At 39.1% G+C, this 18522-nt stretch overlaps 1 protein-coding gene across 2 annotated transcripts in view; it reads right to left on the bottom strand.

The window, feature by feature from the left end:
- Window positions 1–16478, bottom strand: part of LOC144531973 (uncharacterized) — a 53538-nt gene extending 37060 nt beyond the window's left edge. Inside the window, exon 1 of one of the 2 annotated variants that reach the window (XM_078272385.1) lies at window positions 16000–16478. In XM_078272385.1, coding sequence (XP_078128511.1) covers window positions 16000–16335 — 336 coding nt within the window. In that variant the 5' untranslated portion in view covers window positions 16336–16478. The remainder of the gene's footprint in view (window positions 1–15999) is intronic. The other variant, XM_078272384.1, reaches the window with a different exon arrangement.
- Window positions 16479–18522: the final 2044 nt, after the last annotated feature.

Genomic DNA, 18522 nt, shown 5'->3' with positions numbered 1-18522 from the left:
TTGTTACTTAGTTTATGACAAATTGTTTCGGCTGTGCTTTCTAACAAGATGTCATTGTGCCAACCGAGCACCGTTAGCCTTTACAACAGAGCCGCTTCATGTTAGATAATGTTTCATTACAGAGTTCTCTGTTGATTTGTGTTTGTCGCTGTGTGCTTGTGGTGGAAAATGTATGTAAACTGGAGTCCCTCCAGTGGACAGAATGTGTAACAACAACCACATGCTTATAGTGGCATTGACAATGTAGAAGCATGAGTAGTGTAGTACATATTAATTAAAGGCTGCATTTGAGCACCTCTCAGGGAACCATCACCTTATCGTGGTGGAGAGGTTTGTGTGTCCCTATGAACCTGAGGGCTGTGTTGTCTGGAGCTTGGTGCTCCTGGTAGGGTCTCCCTTGGCAAAGTGGTTTCAGGTGAGGGTCCAGACAAAGAATGGTTAATAAACCCCTATGAGTCATCAAGGAAGAGCTAAAGTTACCCTGCCCGGAGGAAGCCCGGGGCCCCCGTCTGGAGCCAGGCCCAGATGGAGGGCTCGTCAGTGAGCGCCTGGTGGCCGGGTTTGCCACGGAGCCCAGGTCGGGCACAGCCCGAAAAAGCAACGTGGCACCTCCCTCTCCAACCCATGGGCCCACCACCTGTGGGAGGGACCGCTGGGGGCGGGTGCGCTGCCACACGGGTGGCGGTGAAGGTCAGGGGCCTCGACAGACCAGACCCAGGTAGCAGAGGCTGGCTCTGGGGACGTGGAACGTCACCTCTCTGTGGGGGAAGGAGCCGGGACTTGTGCGGGAGGTGGAGCGCTACCAATTAGATCTGGTGGGGCTTACCTCTACACACAGTCTCGGTTCTGGAACCATACTCCTGGATAGGGGTTGGACTCTTTTCTTCTCCGGAGTTGCCCAGGGTGTGAGGCGCCGGGCGGGTGTGGGGATACTCACAAGCTCCCGACTGTTGTTTGTGCATATGCACCAAACAAAAGCTTGGATTATTCGGTCTTCTTGGAGACCTTGAATGGAGTCCTGCATGGGGCTCCAGGGGGGTGACTCCATAGTTCTGCTGGGGGACTTCAACGTGCACGGCAATGATGGAGACACATGGAGAGGCGTGATTGGGAGGAACGGCCTCCCTGATCTAAATCCGAGTGGTTGTTTGTTGTTGGACTTCTGTGCTAGTCATGGATTGTCTATAACGAACACCATGTTCGAAAATAGGGATGCTCATAAGTGTACTTGGTACCAGAGCACCCTAGGCCAAAGGTCAATGATAAATTTTATAATTGTTTCATCTGATCTGAGGCCGTATGTTTTGAAGAGAGGGGCAGAGCTGTCAACCGATCACCATCTGGTGGTGAGTTGGGTCAGGGGGTAGGGGAAGACTCTGGACAGCCCTGGTAAGCCCAAACGGGTAGTGCGAGTAAATTGGGAACGTCTGGAGGAGGCCCCTGTCCGACAGACTTTCAACTCACACCTCCGGCGAAGCTTTTCGTGCATCCCTGTGGAGGCTGGGGGCATTGAATCCAAGTGGACGATGTTCAAAGTTTCCATTGCTGAAGCTGCGGCGGGGAGCTGTGGTTTTAGGGTCTTAGGTGCCTCAAGGGGCAGTAACCCACGAACACCGTGGTGGACACCTGTGGTCAGGGAAGCCGTCCGACTGAAGAAGGAGTCTCCAGAGGCAGTTGCAGGGTACCGAAGGGCCCGAAGAGCTGCAGCCTCTGCCGTGAAAGAGGCAAAGCAGCGGGTGTGGGAGAAGTTCGGAGGAGACATGAAGAAGGACTTTCGGTCGGCACCAAGGTGCTTCTGGAAAACCGTTCGCCACCTCAGGAGGGGAAAGCGGGGAACCATCCAAGCTGTGTACAGTAAGGATGGGATGCTGTTGACCTCAACTGAGGAGGTAATAGGGCGGTGGAAGGAGTACTTTGAGGAACTCCTAAATCCAACTAATACGCCCTCTATGTCAGAGGCAGAGCTGGAGAATGATGGGGGATTGTTCATGAGTGAGGGGACAATGGAACGGGAGATTGGCAGCGGGTGCGGTATTACTCAATTTATCGCACCGTTGTGATGAAAAAAGAGCTGAGCCAGAAGGCAAAGTGTAGTATCTGACGATTTACACTTTGACTTAAGATTTGGTATAAGGAGATGCATGAACTTTACCCCACTTTTATTGAAAACATCTGGAAACTGTTAACATGAACAGAGGGCCCACCAAGACAGAAGAGTCCTTTTTTGGAGTTATGTCAGATAAAAGGCATTGATTGGTCAGTTCCCTACTCCAATCATATACTTACACATATCACGTCTTATGTTAATACAATGTACAGAATATATATATTGTGTTCACACAAAGAAAAGAGCAGAGCGACAATATTTGAAGACTCTCCGAGCTCCTGCAGGAGTTTGTAAAATTGATGCTGAATCTTGATTGTAATAAACCTTTACATAATCGAGATCAGTGTCAGCGGATTCCTCTTCATACAGCATCACAGCATTACTATTAAAGACAACAAATCCTCTCGATATACCGGTCAATTTTTGTTCCTACCCTCACCTATGGTCATGAAGGCTGGGTCATGACCGAAAGAACGAGATCCAGGGTACAAGTGACCGAAATGGGTTTCCTCAGGAGGGTGGCTAGTGTCTCCCTTAGAGATAGGGTGAGAAGCTCAGTCATCCGTGTGGATGCTATGTAGTTAACCTCAGAGCGACAATATTTGAGGATTGGGTTGGTCGTCTCTCCGAGCTCCTGCAGAAGCTTGTAAATTGATGCTGGAATCTTTGATGTAATAAACCTTTTTTATAATCGAGAACAGTGTCAACGAAGTTCCTTCTCCACACATCGGCAACGCAGTGCTGCAACTTAATTTACCACAAATCTGGCGTCACGTAACTCAGCTTTGACGGCCACAGACGCATCGCTTGTGGGGCTTCGGTGTGCGACTTCTGCTTCAAAGGCCGGCTGAAAAGGGTGAGTGTTCCTCACATTTTTGGGGTGGCAGTCGTTCATGGGAGCCGCGTGCGCGCGTGTGTGTGTGTGTGTGTGTGTGTGTGTGTGTGTGTGTGTTGGGCCGCATTGAAAAGAAACCTGTGTGTGGCTGCAGTGTGTGTGTGATGTGGGGGCTGGGACTTTGTTTTAAATTTCTTTGCATTTTGATAAATAAATAAAAAAGGGGGAGTGTGTGAGTGTACTTACGATAGAGAAATGGAATAAAGGAAAATAAAATAAAAGTGAAGAACAGAGGATAATGTGTAGAATAAGTTTAAAAGAGTGTTAACCCTGGGCCCAAGGGAATTTGGCTTGAAAAGAAAAAACAACAGATCTTAGATGGGCCGTAAATCCTGGAAATTCACTAGGTGGGATTTCGGGGTCCACTCTTGGAATATGTAGCTTCCAAGATGCTGGGAGTTTGTAGGATTATATTCAGTGTATGCACTTACATGATTGATGAATCATGTCAGTGGCATTTCATTGAAATCTACATTTCAAAGGTAGCAAACATTTAGGGAAAATAAAGGAAAAAGGAACAAAGAATACGACGGAAACATGCTCATTAAGGAAAAAAGGATCTAGAGTGGGGTTTTGTGAGGGTTTGTGTTTTTTAATGGAGCCGACTTTTTGTGTGTTGTGAACTTTTCTCTGTGGGAGAGAAGTGTGAGTGTGTGTGAACAGCGGTGTTTTTGTGTTGATAGGCTGTGTATGTGTGATGTATGGTATGAGGATAATATATATGAGATAGATATTATATATAGAGATATATAGATATATGTTTTGGTTGAAAACAGGAGTTTTGGTTACCTATAAGGAAAGATATTCTGTTCATTACGGCTAAAACTATGAGTCTCATTTGAAGAGAACGTTGTCAAATTGTTAAAACGTATGAGCCTTTTAGGAAGGACTTTGTTTAATCAGGTAAAAAAAAAAAAAAATGATATGAGTCTTCTTTGGAGGAGAACGTTTAAATAAATTGCTAAAAACTTATGAGATCCTTTGGAGGACGTGAAAATAGATTAGGCAATAGTAAAATTAAGAAGCTTCAAATTAGAATTTGTCTTTTATGTTTTGTGTTGGTTTGTTCATTTTGTTCAGTGTCACTGTTGTTTTATAAATGTGGTCTGTTGGGAAAAAATGGAGAGGCAGCTGGTCTGTCTGCTGAGGATCATTAAAGTTCTCTATGATTTCTTTGTGATCGCTCAAACTTGTTTGTGATAGTGTATCGTTGTTTGTAATATCTGCCGTTTTGAAACGGGTAAGACTAAGAGATTCTATGTCGAAGTGGGCTTGAATTAGTCTTTAGTTATTGGTTGGTTAGTTGTGTGCTTCAGTGCTGTGGAACTTTGCTCTCGACAGACTCGCATTGGTGTATGGACTGCGCATGTCTAAAATCCTAGGAATTCAAGTCTTCACAGAAAGTTTAGGCTACTCCTTGCCTGCACTTGGGTGCAGAGGCAGAATGGTGAAAAAAGGAAGGGGGAAATTTTGAGTGCAGCCCAGTAAAATATTCGGTGACTGTTGCTTGACTGTGAATTAAGATCCATTAAATTTATAAATGAGAGTTATGTTGACAGAAGAAAAAGAAAAAGAAAAATGTTATTATAGTGATTAAAAGTGTTCTTAAGCTTGAAAGTAAACACAGGTATGTTTAAAAAGATAGGAAAATATATTGTGATTACTCAAATAGTTAACAACTGTACTTTCAAAAAAGATATGGTTAATTTTAGTTGATGATATAGATAATTAAGCAATATGCAAGGTTGAATAAGTTTGTATGAAGCAAGTGTGTTCAACAAGACATTGAATCTTTATTCTTTCATTTATATCTGTACGTGAGTACTAAAGAGGCAGTTGGAACTGAGTTTGTCAGTTTCTGAGGAGAATTGGTATAGTTGCCGAAACCATTAAAGTAAAGTAAAAGATAAAAGAAGAATAAAATAGAAAAAAGAAAAGAGAACGATTAAAATAGGGACAATATATACACAAAAAGGATAACTAGAAATGTGGACTAAATATAAAAGAAGTAACTAAGAAAAGAATGTGAGGTAAACTCCACTAATGACTATGAGGGCATATGTGTGAAGGAAGTAAAAAAATATATTGGGTATACTATAAGAGTGTGCTGCTGGGGGCAGTAGGTGTCATAAAAGCCACCTGGCTGCTCAAAGGATTTGTGTGTATGATAACATCAGACCATACTTGGCATGGAAGATCCGTGAGATTGGGAATGGTGTGTGAACAATAAATCTATTGAAGTTAAAGGCAAACCAGTTCAAGTGAGTTTATGGTAGAAATAGGGATCAAATTGGAGAAATTAAATGACTTACTTTATTCTCTTAAAGACATTGCTGAAAGTTCAGAAAAAGTTAGAAACAATGTTGAATGATGGTGATTACATTTGATATTGTGTAATTGGATTAGTGTTATCTATCATAGACACACATGGAAGGGATTGTTTAAAGATGGTGTAAAGTAGTATTTGAAAGAGAGGATAAAAGTAGGATAAACAAGGCTCAGGCCTGAAGAAGAAAAAAAATAATAAATAAATAAATGAAAAGAAGGAAGGAAAGGAAAGAGATTAACAGCTGGCATAGGTGATTTGCTGGAACCCATACAGTGATTGATCACCCTGGATTAAGGAAATTCCAGCCTCTATACCTCTATTGAAAGTAAGAGATGAGAGGACTGATTGATGGGCTTCAGGATTGTCACCTCTGCCATTCTAAAAATGTTGGATCACTTGTTTTGAGTGGCGAGGCATCTAAAATTATTTTACTTTGAATAAAATAATTTAAAATTTGATAATTTTACAAGGTTTTTGATTTTGCTAAGGTTCCCCACTGTCACATGTGGTCACGTCATTGTGTCAAGGAAATGAGTGACATTTGTGAAGGGGGGAAACAAAACGAATGAACAGCAAGTTAAATCAATCTAATAAAACAGACTGAGTTAATTCATATATGTTGTATATTAAATGGGTAACAATTGTTGAAGATGGTAAGTGTATGCTGTAGAAAGGGAAAAGAGAGTTTTATGAGACAATGAGAAAAAAAAAGGTATGACTTTAAGGGAAAGTTAAGTGTACAAGAATGTACTAAGTTGGTTAAAGACAAAGAAAGAGAATGTACTTTTGAATTAGGATAATGGAGTTCATATTAATATGGTTGTTACAGAGACAACTGTAGCGCTTGGGCTTCAATCTACAGGAGAGTAAACATTTAGATGAGAATGGTAATACATAGAATAGTATATAGAATAGAACTGCTATACCACAAGCACCAAAACTTAGGAAAAAAAGAAACAAATTATGTAATTTTCAGGAATGACTAATGGTAATTTCCAAGATGAATTGCTTTTAGATATTATTGTGATCTGACATATAAAATAAATGAATTAGGATTTGTGTAGAATAAACATATGTTTATGAAATATGATGTTTTATTGTTGTTAAACTGACCCAACAAATATATAGGCCAATAAGTTTGGTTGAAATGATTAGCTGCTTAAATACTTAGTTGATTGATAGAACTACTGTGATCATTTCCAGTTTAAAAATTTGGGGACTTTTCTGTGTTCTTTTAGTATTTGAAGTGCATATTTTATGATACTTTTCTTATGTAATATCTTTGTATGGTTAAAGTACAAGTAATGCTTCTGGAAGGAGTTGTGTTTTGTGTTTATTCAGTGTGCCTCGATGGATGTCAGAGTGGACTTGTCTCACTCCCCTACAAGCTGATTCAGCGTTCCATTCTGTGGGCAACTTTGGCCCCATCCCTACACACTTACACCAGAAACCACCACCAGAGAGATAGCGATGAAGATTTGGAGAGTAGAGGAGCTACGGGATCATGTTCTACAACAACTGAGTTAGAAGAGATTGAAAGAGACATGGAGCGATGCGTGTCATACTTGGAGAAGCTGAAGATACAGAGGGATAAATTGCTGAAAAAAGGATCCCAGAAAGCGGAGAAGAAGTATACGTTGCGCTCAAGAGAAGGAAAGACAAGTCAGAAGATGCTTCCAGTGATCATTCTAGGACAGAATTTGGAGTATAAACCTTTGCAGAACACCGATATGTCAGATATTCTTGAGAAGTTGCCTACTCTTCAAGAGGGAGCACATCCTTGGATTGCAAAGTTGGAAGAAATGTCGATAGGGACACAGTTTATCATAGGAGATATTAAGAGACTTTTGGCTAATCTTGTGGGGTTCCAGGTATGGAAGACATTTTGCAGAGAGCCGGACTTCATCGATATGTGGGGACTTCTGTATATGATCCTGAGTTGTTGGCCGCAAGTACAGGACGTCTGTGGAGAGCGCTGAGAGATGCATATCCAACAAATGTGCATCCAAACAACATTCTGATTGAACCACTGGGACAGGAAGAAAATCCGAGAGTTTATGTGTCAAGAGCTCACCAGGTGTGGAGAAACACTACAGGAAATGATCCAGATCTGAGCCAACTGGAGCAGTCAATTTTGCGAACCAAACTGCAGAAGGGGCTGCCCCTACCAGTAAGGAGTAAGCTAGCAGAAGTGGTTGGACTTGGAAGCATGGAAAAAACTGTCTATACAGATCATATAGTCCATCAAGTGAAGCTATATAGAAATGAGCAGAAAGAACAAGACCGAGAAACTACCAGAAAACTCAATCAAATACGAGTGGAGAATAAGAAGAAGGAGAAAAAACAGGCTTTGGTTATGCAAAATCAGTGTTCACCAAATCAACAATCACCACCACAACTGCAGCCAAATCGGGTCCAACCTCAAGTGTCCCAATCACCATTAGTGATTCCAGTTGTTTTATATTCACAGCCAGTTTTTGGACAGATACAGAACTGGAGAGGAAGAGGACGAGGAAGCATAGGCAGAGGAAGAAGAGGAAGATTTGATCCATACTTTATGCAATCTCCACAAGCGTGTTATAATTGTGGACAGGATGGACATTTTGCCCGTAGTTGTAATAGGCCAGGAGGGAACTCCAGAGGAAATTACAGAGGAAGATACAGGGGCCAGTCAAGGCCATTTGGAGGACCGGTGAACCCTTATAGGAACCTGGAGCCAGGATTCTAGAGGTGCCCAGAAGATCCGAAAGGGGGGTGTCAGCTGGTGTCATCAGGGCCGGAAAAAGATCAAGGACAAGGACAGTCACAAGTTGGTACAGATCTCCACAGATGAGCGTAGACATCAGCAGACTGACCAGAGAAGGAGGGGGGAGTGAGAAACCGGATTTGCTCTGACGCATAGACATATAAAATGAGGTAATGCACCGACAAACACACATTTTGAAAATACACATACTCTAAAGAAGTAATTATTTCTACTTTTAAAATAGAGTTACTCCAATGTGAACACACCTATATGAAGGGTTAAGACATGTCTCTAAATTAAGCAACTTGGTAAGAAAACCTTACATTTTGTCAGTACCTGGTGATATATATTCTGTCAAATGTGTAATGACTTTCCTGTGACAGCTTCTAACAAGACTAGTGACAAATATGTTACTTTAGTTGGTGTGTCAGGAAATGTTAAACGAACATTTTATTTATTTTTGTGCTCCAATGACATAGGTAACTTTTGAAGATGTTTCTATTATTTCAGTGCTGCTCAGATAATTTATTGGGAAGTGATTTTATGTATGAATTTGAATTGGATTGATGTAAAGTTGTTACAAACAGCAGATTGAGAGTGCTCTTCTCAGAATTTTGTTAAAAATAAGCTTAGAAATATTATATGACTATAAGTAAAATAGCCTGACATTAACATTAGTAAACTATTCTTGGATGTAATTTGTAAATGCACCTTTTATCTTTAACAAAAAAAAAAGCAGGGCAAGGTGTATCATGAGTGTCATTAGGACCATATGGAATGCATGAAAACCGTAGCAGTGATAATGTGAGAAAAGATAAGACAACTCCCAATTACAGATATATTTTAGTCAAATGAAAAGTTATTTGCATTGGTTAATTTGTTGTTTATAGTGTACCAGTCATCTGTTCATGACTTCTCTCTAAGTACCAATTTGCGAATGGAAATCAGTTATTACAGCCCAATGATGGATCAGCATCTTTTGTCATTTATATAGAGGTTTAGAAATCTGATTTGAATTTCACTATTCTGCATAAGTTGCAGTGGTGTTACTGAAGCCTGTAGGGTTATATAACTTACAAAGACTCTAGAGTGAAGCGGTGTAATTCATTGAATTTTGATAAAGATTACAATTTTGGCTTATTAATTACAGAAACAATTTAATGGAGAGGAACGATTGTTCTGCACACGCAAGTAGACTTGGTTTGTCTCGTGTTCAGAATTAAAATGTAAAAGATGCTAAATGTGAAGAGTTTAGGATAATTTTCACAGATCAAGATGTTTACACTGATGTGTTGAGATGTTAGTTTAAGTATCAGTCTAAATTTCAATGAATGCTTGCATTGGGCAATTGAGAATTCAGTATTGATTAACACCAGCATGGTTATAATTTATAATGTGGCAAAGTGGCTGCATTGCTTTATGCTAGTATATTGCTGTATCATGTTCCTTTTCAGCCTCTGTCTAGTTTATGCAGGAATGTCAAATAGATGAGGTTGAAGGAGGGGGTGTTGAACATAAGGAGATGTATTACACCCACTATCTGGTAAGCAAACAGTAAAGGGAGACTTTTGCGTGTTTTTTTTTTAGAAAGCGAGTAATTACATGTTACAAATGATTGGCTCTTAAAATAAATTTGGTTCTCTCCATTAATATGTGTTAAAAAAGGGATGCTTATGATTTGGTTGATTGTACACCTTCAACAAATTAAATCAATCTGTTTGAAGAATAATGTTGGGAGGAAAATGTTTCATTATGGTTAGAGCAAAGTAAGGAGATTAGGTCCAACTTCCATGTTAATGTCCTAAGTGGAACAATGTCCTAGGTGATAGTCCTCCAGTGTGGAAAGACATTCAGGATAGAAAATAGCCACAAAAGGATTTGAGGTGTCTTTCAATCAGAGGAAGTATTTTTTATACTTAATGAAAGAAAGTGGGTAAATGTTAGTTAAGAAGATTTAGGGACTATACATGCAGTTTTGTTGGTTCATCTTTTCAGTACATGCCAGAGCACTGTAATGGCAAAAACTACCTTTAACAATTAAATGAATTATATTCTTTTAAATTTGTCTAAATTTAGAAGAAACAGCTGAAATTGTAAAACCTAGTAGAAACAGAAGTGTTTTTATTTAGGGCCTTCTTTAGCCTTCTGTTCTGTGACTTTAAGAGATAAAGTTGGATTGGTAATCGTAAACAGTGTGAACTGTGTCTAGGGACAGGCAGTCTCTGGCAGCTGAGATTAACAGGTGTAGTGTCTTCTTTTAAAACAGGAGCAAGTCACAGTTGTAAAGAACATTCTAAGCTGTTTGTGATATTTTGTTTATGATGACTCCTGTTAAAGATAAGAAATTTGAGAATACTATGATCTCATCTACTCAAGAACCACTAAGTGTGAGGATTACCAAGGATTCATTTATTAAGACTCAGATGGATGGACATTAGTTGGACATTAACTGAGAAGACTGAAGATTAAAGGTGATTGTAGTCTTGATGTGTATAATTCCCAGCAGGAGGATCAAGGGGGAATATGCATGTACTTCAAATTGTTCCATTTCAGAATTATTGGATAGCAGGTCGCGTGACTCATAAGGTGACGCTTATGATGGAAAATTTAAAGTCTGTTGAAATTTCTATAGTCACCAAAGGAATACAGAAACCATATATCACAGTAATCACTCCAAAAGTAAATAATACACAGAAGACGTTTGTCACTTTGTTCTCGGAAACAATTGAAAGTGTTAATATTTCAACTAAAGCAGTGTATTTGGGGGTAACGTTGAGAGAGATGAATGCTACGACAGTAGTAACATCCCTTGCAAATGTGACGTCAACAATGAGTACAATTTTTCAGAAAGTAAAGAATGTAGTAAATGTAACCCAGAAGTTTGTGTTACCGACGGAGTTAGGTACAAATAGCAGTAAGGATGTTTTTGTTATTGGAGAGCAGATGGTAGAAGAGAAGGATGTAGATTCATCTGAAACAGTTCAGAATATTATCCCAGATGAACAAAATGAGTTCTCTAATCTTGGTGAAGCACTAGTAGATATGATTGTGCTATGATTTCCACATTCTCGAGTGTTGTGTTGTTTAATGCCTTCTTCTTAATCAAAGGGGGGAAATGGAATGTGATTCATATTATTTTTGATATTATTCATTTATTATTCATTTTTTATTCTTATTTTGATGTTTTAAATTTCATGTGTTGTTTTGCAATCGATACTGGTCGATGTTTTCTTTTCTTCCAGAGCATATGGGGGAATGTGCAGAGGGGATACTGATGTGAATATGGACAATAAAATGGACTGAGAACTCTGAACTAGGACAGTGTGGAAACGTTCAGATTACATCACACCAATACTGCATTGATAATCAACACTGCTGAGAAACTGCAGTGTAGTGAACTACATTCCTGTGTTTGTCTGAGTGTGTATATATATATATATATATATATATATATATATATATATATATATATGTATATGTTTGTATGAGTAATGCATAATTTGTGTCATAGTCTTTTTGCATTAATTGATTGAAGGATGATGTTTACTGACATGAAGTGAATATATAGAGACCTCAGATGTTTTTTCTTTTTCTTTCTTTTTGACGCTTAGGGAGATGGGATCTAGGCAGGGACAAGTTCATTGGATGGTCCTAAGGGTTGACCTGTCTGAATTTGGACATTGTTTTGATTTTATTTCATTTTCTGAGGTTTTCATATGTATTTGCTTAAACCATATCTCCACATAAATTGATAAAGATTTATTTTCTAATTGATCTGGAGTACTGAGGTGGTCGCCTAAGGCAGAGGGGCCGTGAGAGAGTTTTCCTATCTAGATTGATTGATTGTTATTTGGAAAGAAAGCTGCCAGATGGGTTTTTCGCTCTCGCACTCCATAAATTAAGTTTTGTTACACTCTATAAATTTGTTTACACTCCAAAAAGTATATTATAAGGAACCTGATGTAATGAGAAGTGTTATTCTGTTGTAATCCTACTCTCGTTGTTTTTTGAGACTTTATTAAGTCTCAAAGGGGGGAAATATGTAGTATCTGATTGACTTAAGTATTTGTTATAACACTAGTATCTGATTGACTTAAAGTCTGAGGTATAATAAACATGGTTCCATTTGGCTGAGGTATATGGTTAGAGGGCACATTCCAGAGGAAGTGGCTCTGTGGGAGCAAATGGGGCTACTGATTGATTGACCCCAGGACCTGGATTCACCTACCCCCATCACAACGTCTCATGTTACACACAGCTCAGGGTACATGTCTTCAGGTTTGAACAGAAGAACCTCAGAGCGACAATATTTGAGGATTGGGTTGGTCGTCTCTCCGAGCTCCTGCAGAAGCTTGTAAATTGATGCTGGAATCTTTGATGTAATAAACCTTTTTTATAATCAAGAACAGTGTCAACGAAGTTCCTTCTCCACACATCGGCAACGCAGTGCTGCAACTTAATTTACCACAAAGTAAAACAAACGTTCACTCCAATTGCAAAAAATGTGTTTCCGGTTCCGTATGTTACCTAGCATAGACCAAAGATTCTCCAAACTCTCTCTGGTTACACTACCACTTTTCTGGGATGCTTACGGGTGCAGCAAAGCGAGAAAAAAAAGCTAAATGAAGAAGAAAGAAAATGACAAAGAGGGGCTTTACACAAGTTTCTCGCAGGCTCTTCAAATAAGCCTAAATTAGATGCACTAAAATACCTTAATACACAAATTAGCATAATCATGTGGCAGTTAAAAGTATTATTGTTTATTCGTCAAATAACAATGTATCCATTTGGAGGGGTCCCGAAAAATGCAGTATGCCTAGTGTAACCTTTCCATTTAATCAGGCTCTGCCCGCAGCGAACAAAGTTAGAGAATGGTAAAACACAGAGAGTGCTGTCAGGGAATTTTCCTGGAAATGTACTTCCGTTTATCCAGACTATGGACACACTAGCTGTGTCCCAATTCAATATGATGCACTAATTCTAAGCAGGTTTGAATTGTAGTGTGTTTTCACACTGAAACTGTGACAAAATATGTATACTCAAAACAATCAGTATGCTGACTAAAAACTCTTGATATTTGACAGTGCTGTTGAGCTACATTTTTGTCCCACAATGCAATGCAAAAGAAAAAGCTGTTCAACAGTTGGAAAACATTTACATCAACTGCAGGTGGTGGTGAGACAGCAACAGAATTGAAATGCTATTGCTGTCTCGTGAAGCTTAATTGTCCGTGACATTCAAAAGTCATGCCTGTAGGTGTATCATTTTGTTAAAATATTTAAGCATGTGGAATTGTTGTATACCAATTGCAAAAATAGTATACTATGACATAAATAAATTAGTATATTGTATAGTAGATACTATACACATTTAGTATGCAGTACAGAATTGGGACACAGCTAATGGTTCTAAATCATCAGCTGACATATACACCAATACGATATAGGCATCTGTTATAAGCTAATGTCAGCTGACAACATCAGCGGCCAACTTGCTTTACTTGTACTTGTGAAACTTTTGGCCTGGCACTGTCAGACATTTGGATTTAAAATTGTAGTTTTATAAACTCACAACTGTCTTTGTGTCAGTGTCTCATTGTTAAATAGACTTTCAGGTGTTTCCTCATTCAACAACATCCTGCACATAAACAGGAACTGGAACAACTCATAAGAGAATCTGCAACCATTACAGGGGACTTTTTTGTAAATTAGTTTTAAAAGTTTATCATTTTGGAAGTTATTCCAGTTATTGGCAATTTGAGAGCATATGGCAATTAAACACTATAAGATCTCTAGCTTAAATAATGGATTTCAGTTATTGCCCTAGCTGCTATCTAGATGTCAGTCAGTCAATCAGTCCAACATATTAGTCAAGAGACACACATACACACACACACACAGAGGAAAGATTCAAGATACTAGGAAGCAGCACTGTTGGGCTCAGAGAAGAATTAAGAGACAGTTTAAGTCAGAGCTGGCATGTGTTAAAATATACAATTGCACTCTGCAATCTGGAGTCTTATACATCATGCATAAGACTTTGTATGGTCCTAAGAGGAGAATTCTCTATAACAGTGATGCTTTGGCACTATGACAAAATCAAGGGTTATATCTTTAAAACCATCGGGAGAATGAAGAATTCATATTTAACTGGTGAGTCTTGTTGTAAGTGTCTGTTTTTCATTGTCTGAAAAGATGAGGTCTGGGGTATGATATTATCTTTGAATCCATTTTTTAATGAAACGTGGCATATATTTACATGTATGATGGCACTGTTCATTCATTGTGGCCTGCAACCAATCAGAATTGAGTATTCACACAGACCTGGTACAAGCAGCAGTATTTCAGTGCAGACAGACCACTGTCCTGCTCTTGAAGTCGTTAGAAGTCTATGAGAGTGTCATTGACAAACAACTCCCTCCATGCTGCCTAATACCTCCATACTGTAATCCAGTTTGTTCTGTGTGCTGTTACCTGGACGTGCAGACACTCACTGTGATAAAGACAGTTTGAGACATGAAAAGACAGTGTTGAAATGAGATGGTATTTTGCCAGGTTGGGGTATAAACAAAGATTAAAGCTGCAAGCAGCGTTGGACGTCGGGGTTACTGGAGGATGCCTCTCCTTGCGACTCAGACACCGCAAAGCGTCACCAATGAAAAGGGAACTCCCTCCTGAGTACAATGTGTGGTCTGAGTAAGTGGGCGTGGTTAAAGTATAGGGGGTGGCTCAGTATCACATGTAGACCACACATTCTAAGTTTCATGTAAATCGGATGATGTTTGTCATATAAGGCTGATTTCCTGTTGCCAGCAACTTTTGCAGCAACTTTTGCAGCGACTTTTTGCAGCGACTTTTGGCCTGTATATGTCCTCAGGCCTGGACTCTTGTTGATTGTGGAAAATTTCAAGCAGATATGACAATGTACACTGCAGTTACAGCCACTTTCTAGTTCATCGCTAAACACTCAAAATGGCTGCTACGCCCAAACCGTTTGACGAAAAGTTTTTCTTTATATAACTTTTCATCTTTAAGGTGTTGAGATGGTACAGACCAAATTTGAAGTACATTGGATGAAATCTCTAGGAGGAGTTCGTTAAAGTACAGCACCTTGACTTTTAGGCCTACTTCCTGTTGCCACTAGGGGGCGCTATGACTTTGAGTCAATTTTGTCCGGTAAATGTCCTCAGAGTAGAGGAGTTCGTTAAAGTACGACACGTGGAAATGGCCAAAATCGCACTAATTTCAAACTTTCAATTCAAAATGGCGGACCTCCTGTTGGGTTTAGGGTATGGCTCCAATGATGTTTTTTGTACGTCTTGACATGCTACATATGTGTACGTCGTGAGTCTACGTTAAACGTACTGCAGGGGCTAAATTATTTTAATTTTGTAGGGGGCGCTAGCGAGCCATTTTTGTGTGCCTATTTCCGAAACCCTTAAAATACGTACATTTTCACCAGAATTGATGCAACCACCAATTTTGGTGAGTTTTTGAGTATGTTAAGCCCCTCAAAAGGCAATTTATTTGCCGGGAAAAAGAATAATAATAATTTATTTTTTCTTCAACACTTGGTGTTGTTGTATCTAATGAAATGGGAGCCTCTCTGGGCTTTTTAACTGTCTTACTTGAATTGCCAGATTTTTAAAGGAAGCTTTCTCATAATGCAGAAACATTACAGCTTTAATTGCAGCACTTAATTATTATAAAAAGTTGTCCAGTATTGACCAGTATTGTGACCACATTGTTCCACAACGGAAATGAATACAGAGAGCCTAAACTTTGACCCAGAGCAGCACACGTCTTTTGAATTCCAGACATGGCATGACATAGCCTAATTAACTAAGTTACCTGAAAAAGAGTGGCAGAAGAAAGAAAGAAAGAAAGAAAGAAAGAAAGAAAGAAAGAAAGAAAGAAATCTACCTTAAGTGTCTTGATTTCCTTCTTCCAGGGTTGAAGGAATAGATTGACGCAAAGAGTTTCCAGCAGTTCGGTGGCTTTGATAAAAGCAGACAGATGTTCCCTGCAGTCTGTGGTCAGAGATTTACAATCCTGCCGTACAGCCTGGTAGAAAGGGAACACGGTGAAAGACCCTCTGGGTTCTGGTTCCGTCAGAAGGTACTGAGCCGCCTTCTTCAGCAGGCAGGCGTCGCGGCACGGCCGAACCTCTGGACACAGCTGGAGATAGTTTACATAATCCTCATAGAGCTCCTGGCGGGAAACCTTCGCCTGTTCTTCTGTTCTGCTACCGTCCTTCATGACTGTCTCACACACACAAACTACCAGCTAGAAGGAGGAAGTATATGCCGATAGTCGTGAAACAACCTGACGAGGAAGTGAAAGTGAGAGCAGCTTTCCTTGTCACCATCTTTTTTTTTCTCTTCCCTTCATAGCCTAGTGCATGACAGTTTAAACGTTTTTCTTGACAGCAGGTAGGGCCTATTTCTCCACTAGGCTATTTAAAGTAGCATATAGCCTACACCCGATATTTAAAATAGCAATTAAAATAGGATAGTATAGCCTAAAATCTAAAAAAAATCTTGTTAAATTGTTGCAGTGTAATTGTAGCCTATAATGATAATTGTAAAGTATAGCCTACTGCTATTTCTGATTTTCTTATAAAGACGTACATGTGTGCACGTACATTTCAGAAACGTGTAGAATGTCAGAAATATCCTACTTTTATTTAAAAAAGAGGGGAAAAGGCTGATATAATAGTTGTAAACCAAGCGGCACCCTCCTGTGCCAAAAAGTGCAGTTCCTCGAATGGCCACTTGAGGCTGGCTCCATGGGGAGTTAATCCAAGCCCACATCCAAGTCAGCCTTTTTTTTTTTTTTTTTTGCTTACGTTAAATATTATCCTGAAGAGTCTAGGATTAAAATTACATCTAAACACCTCACTCTTCCTATCTCACCAAAAACAGAAGAAAAAAATTAGGGCTACTTATGAATGACACTTTTCCCTGTCATGACTTAATAATTGTTTTGGGAGTCAGACATTGAAACGTTTTTGTTTGTATTTATTATAGAATTTTTTGGGAACTCTTTCAAAATTGGATATCTGTAAAAAGACACTCATTCACCCAAATTGGAATTTAATGATAATACATTTGGAACTAGGCTTTATCCCTACCATTGAGCCAAACTACAGTAAAAATTATGTTTTCTTTTTCATTCACACTCAATATTTTTAAGATTCACCATTAACCTATTTGTGTTTGTAATTCAATTTTAGTCAATGATTTTCTCTCTTGTTATGTAATGGTCGTGCAACCTGTTTTTACCTCAGGCCCTAACTGTCTGAGGCCAGTCTTGCGTTACAGGTAAACAAGGCAAACAAACATTAATTATTTTATTCATTATTCAGTATTTAGCAAGAACAAACATGTACACAAGGGCATAGTTCTTTGTTTCAACATTTGGGGACAAACAAATAAAGCGTTCATCAAACACTTTGCATTAAGTTATGGTGAACATTTTGAATATAGTTTGTATTCATGTAAAGGAAAACACAAAATTCTGGCACCATATGATATTCAAAAAAATAAAAATATAATGGAATATAATGCATTAAGGCTTCAGGCATTCTGTATTGCTTTCAAATATGAATGTAGATCAACTTTTCAACTATTTGTTAGGAAGGTCTGACAATGCGAGACTATGTTATCCCTGATTCCCTGCTGAATAGGCCTACACATGCAGGGGTGTAGTAAATAATTTCATGGATAAAGTCTTTGCTAAGATAATCAAGTTATTTACGGTATGTAAATTTCATTTGCCGAGAAATTGCAATAGCTAAAATGTATTAATACATCAACCTTTGTTAGTAGGCCCTATATCTCTTTCAAAACATTTTGAAAGGTAGGCCTACTTCTGTAAATCAAACCAAAAAGTAGCATAAATACAACCTACAAACATGTTCAATAGTTTCCACCACTCGCTGCCTGGAGGACAGCCACCTGTCACTCAAAGCAGCATGCCCTTAATTATGCAGACCTTTAAACCTGAATAAAATGTAAACGGTTGAGTTATAAGAAAATCCATACCGCACAGCTAAGTATTATTAAGCTAGAGACCACCCAGTTTTTGGACAACCAGGCTGTAATGGGCATTTTAAAGCTTGAGTGCGTAACTTTTTGATATAAATAAACGTCCGTTACATTCAAGCCATTGCCAAATGAGTTGCTACAAATTAAGACTATCAGCTCTACACAACTCGCTCCGTATTTCTCAGTATGGCTGTGCTCAGAAGATTGTGTCGTCTGGTGACTTTCCCATGCAGAAACTCGAGTGAAGATACTCATCTCTTCTGAAGAGTCCATCATGTTTTTTTTTAAATCCTCTGTGTCCTCCTTGGCTACTCACCAATACAAAGTGAAGGCAACTGTGGGACTAACATATGGCAGCATGCCCTTTACCATATTTACCATTACTTGTGGGATTGAC

The sequence above is a fragment of the Sander vitreus genome, chromosome 17 (assembly GCF_031162955.1).
Source record: "Sander vitreus isolate 19-12246 chromosome 17, sanVit1, whole genome shotgun sequence".
NCBI lineage: Eukaryota > Metazoa > Chordata > Actinopteri > Perciformes > Percidae > Sander > Sander vitreus.
The sequence above is the reverse complement of the archived record's forward strand: the minus strand, read 5'-3'. Positions and strand labels throughout refer to the sequence as shown.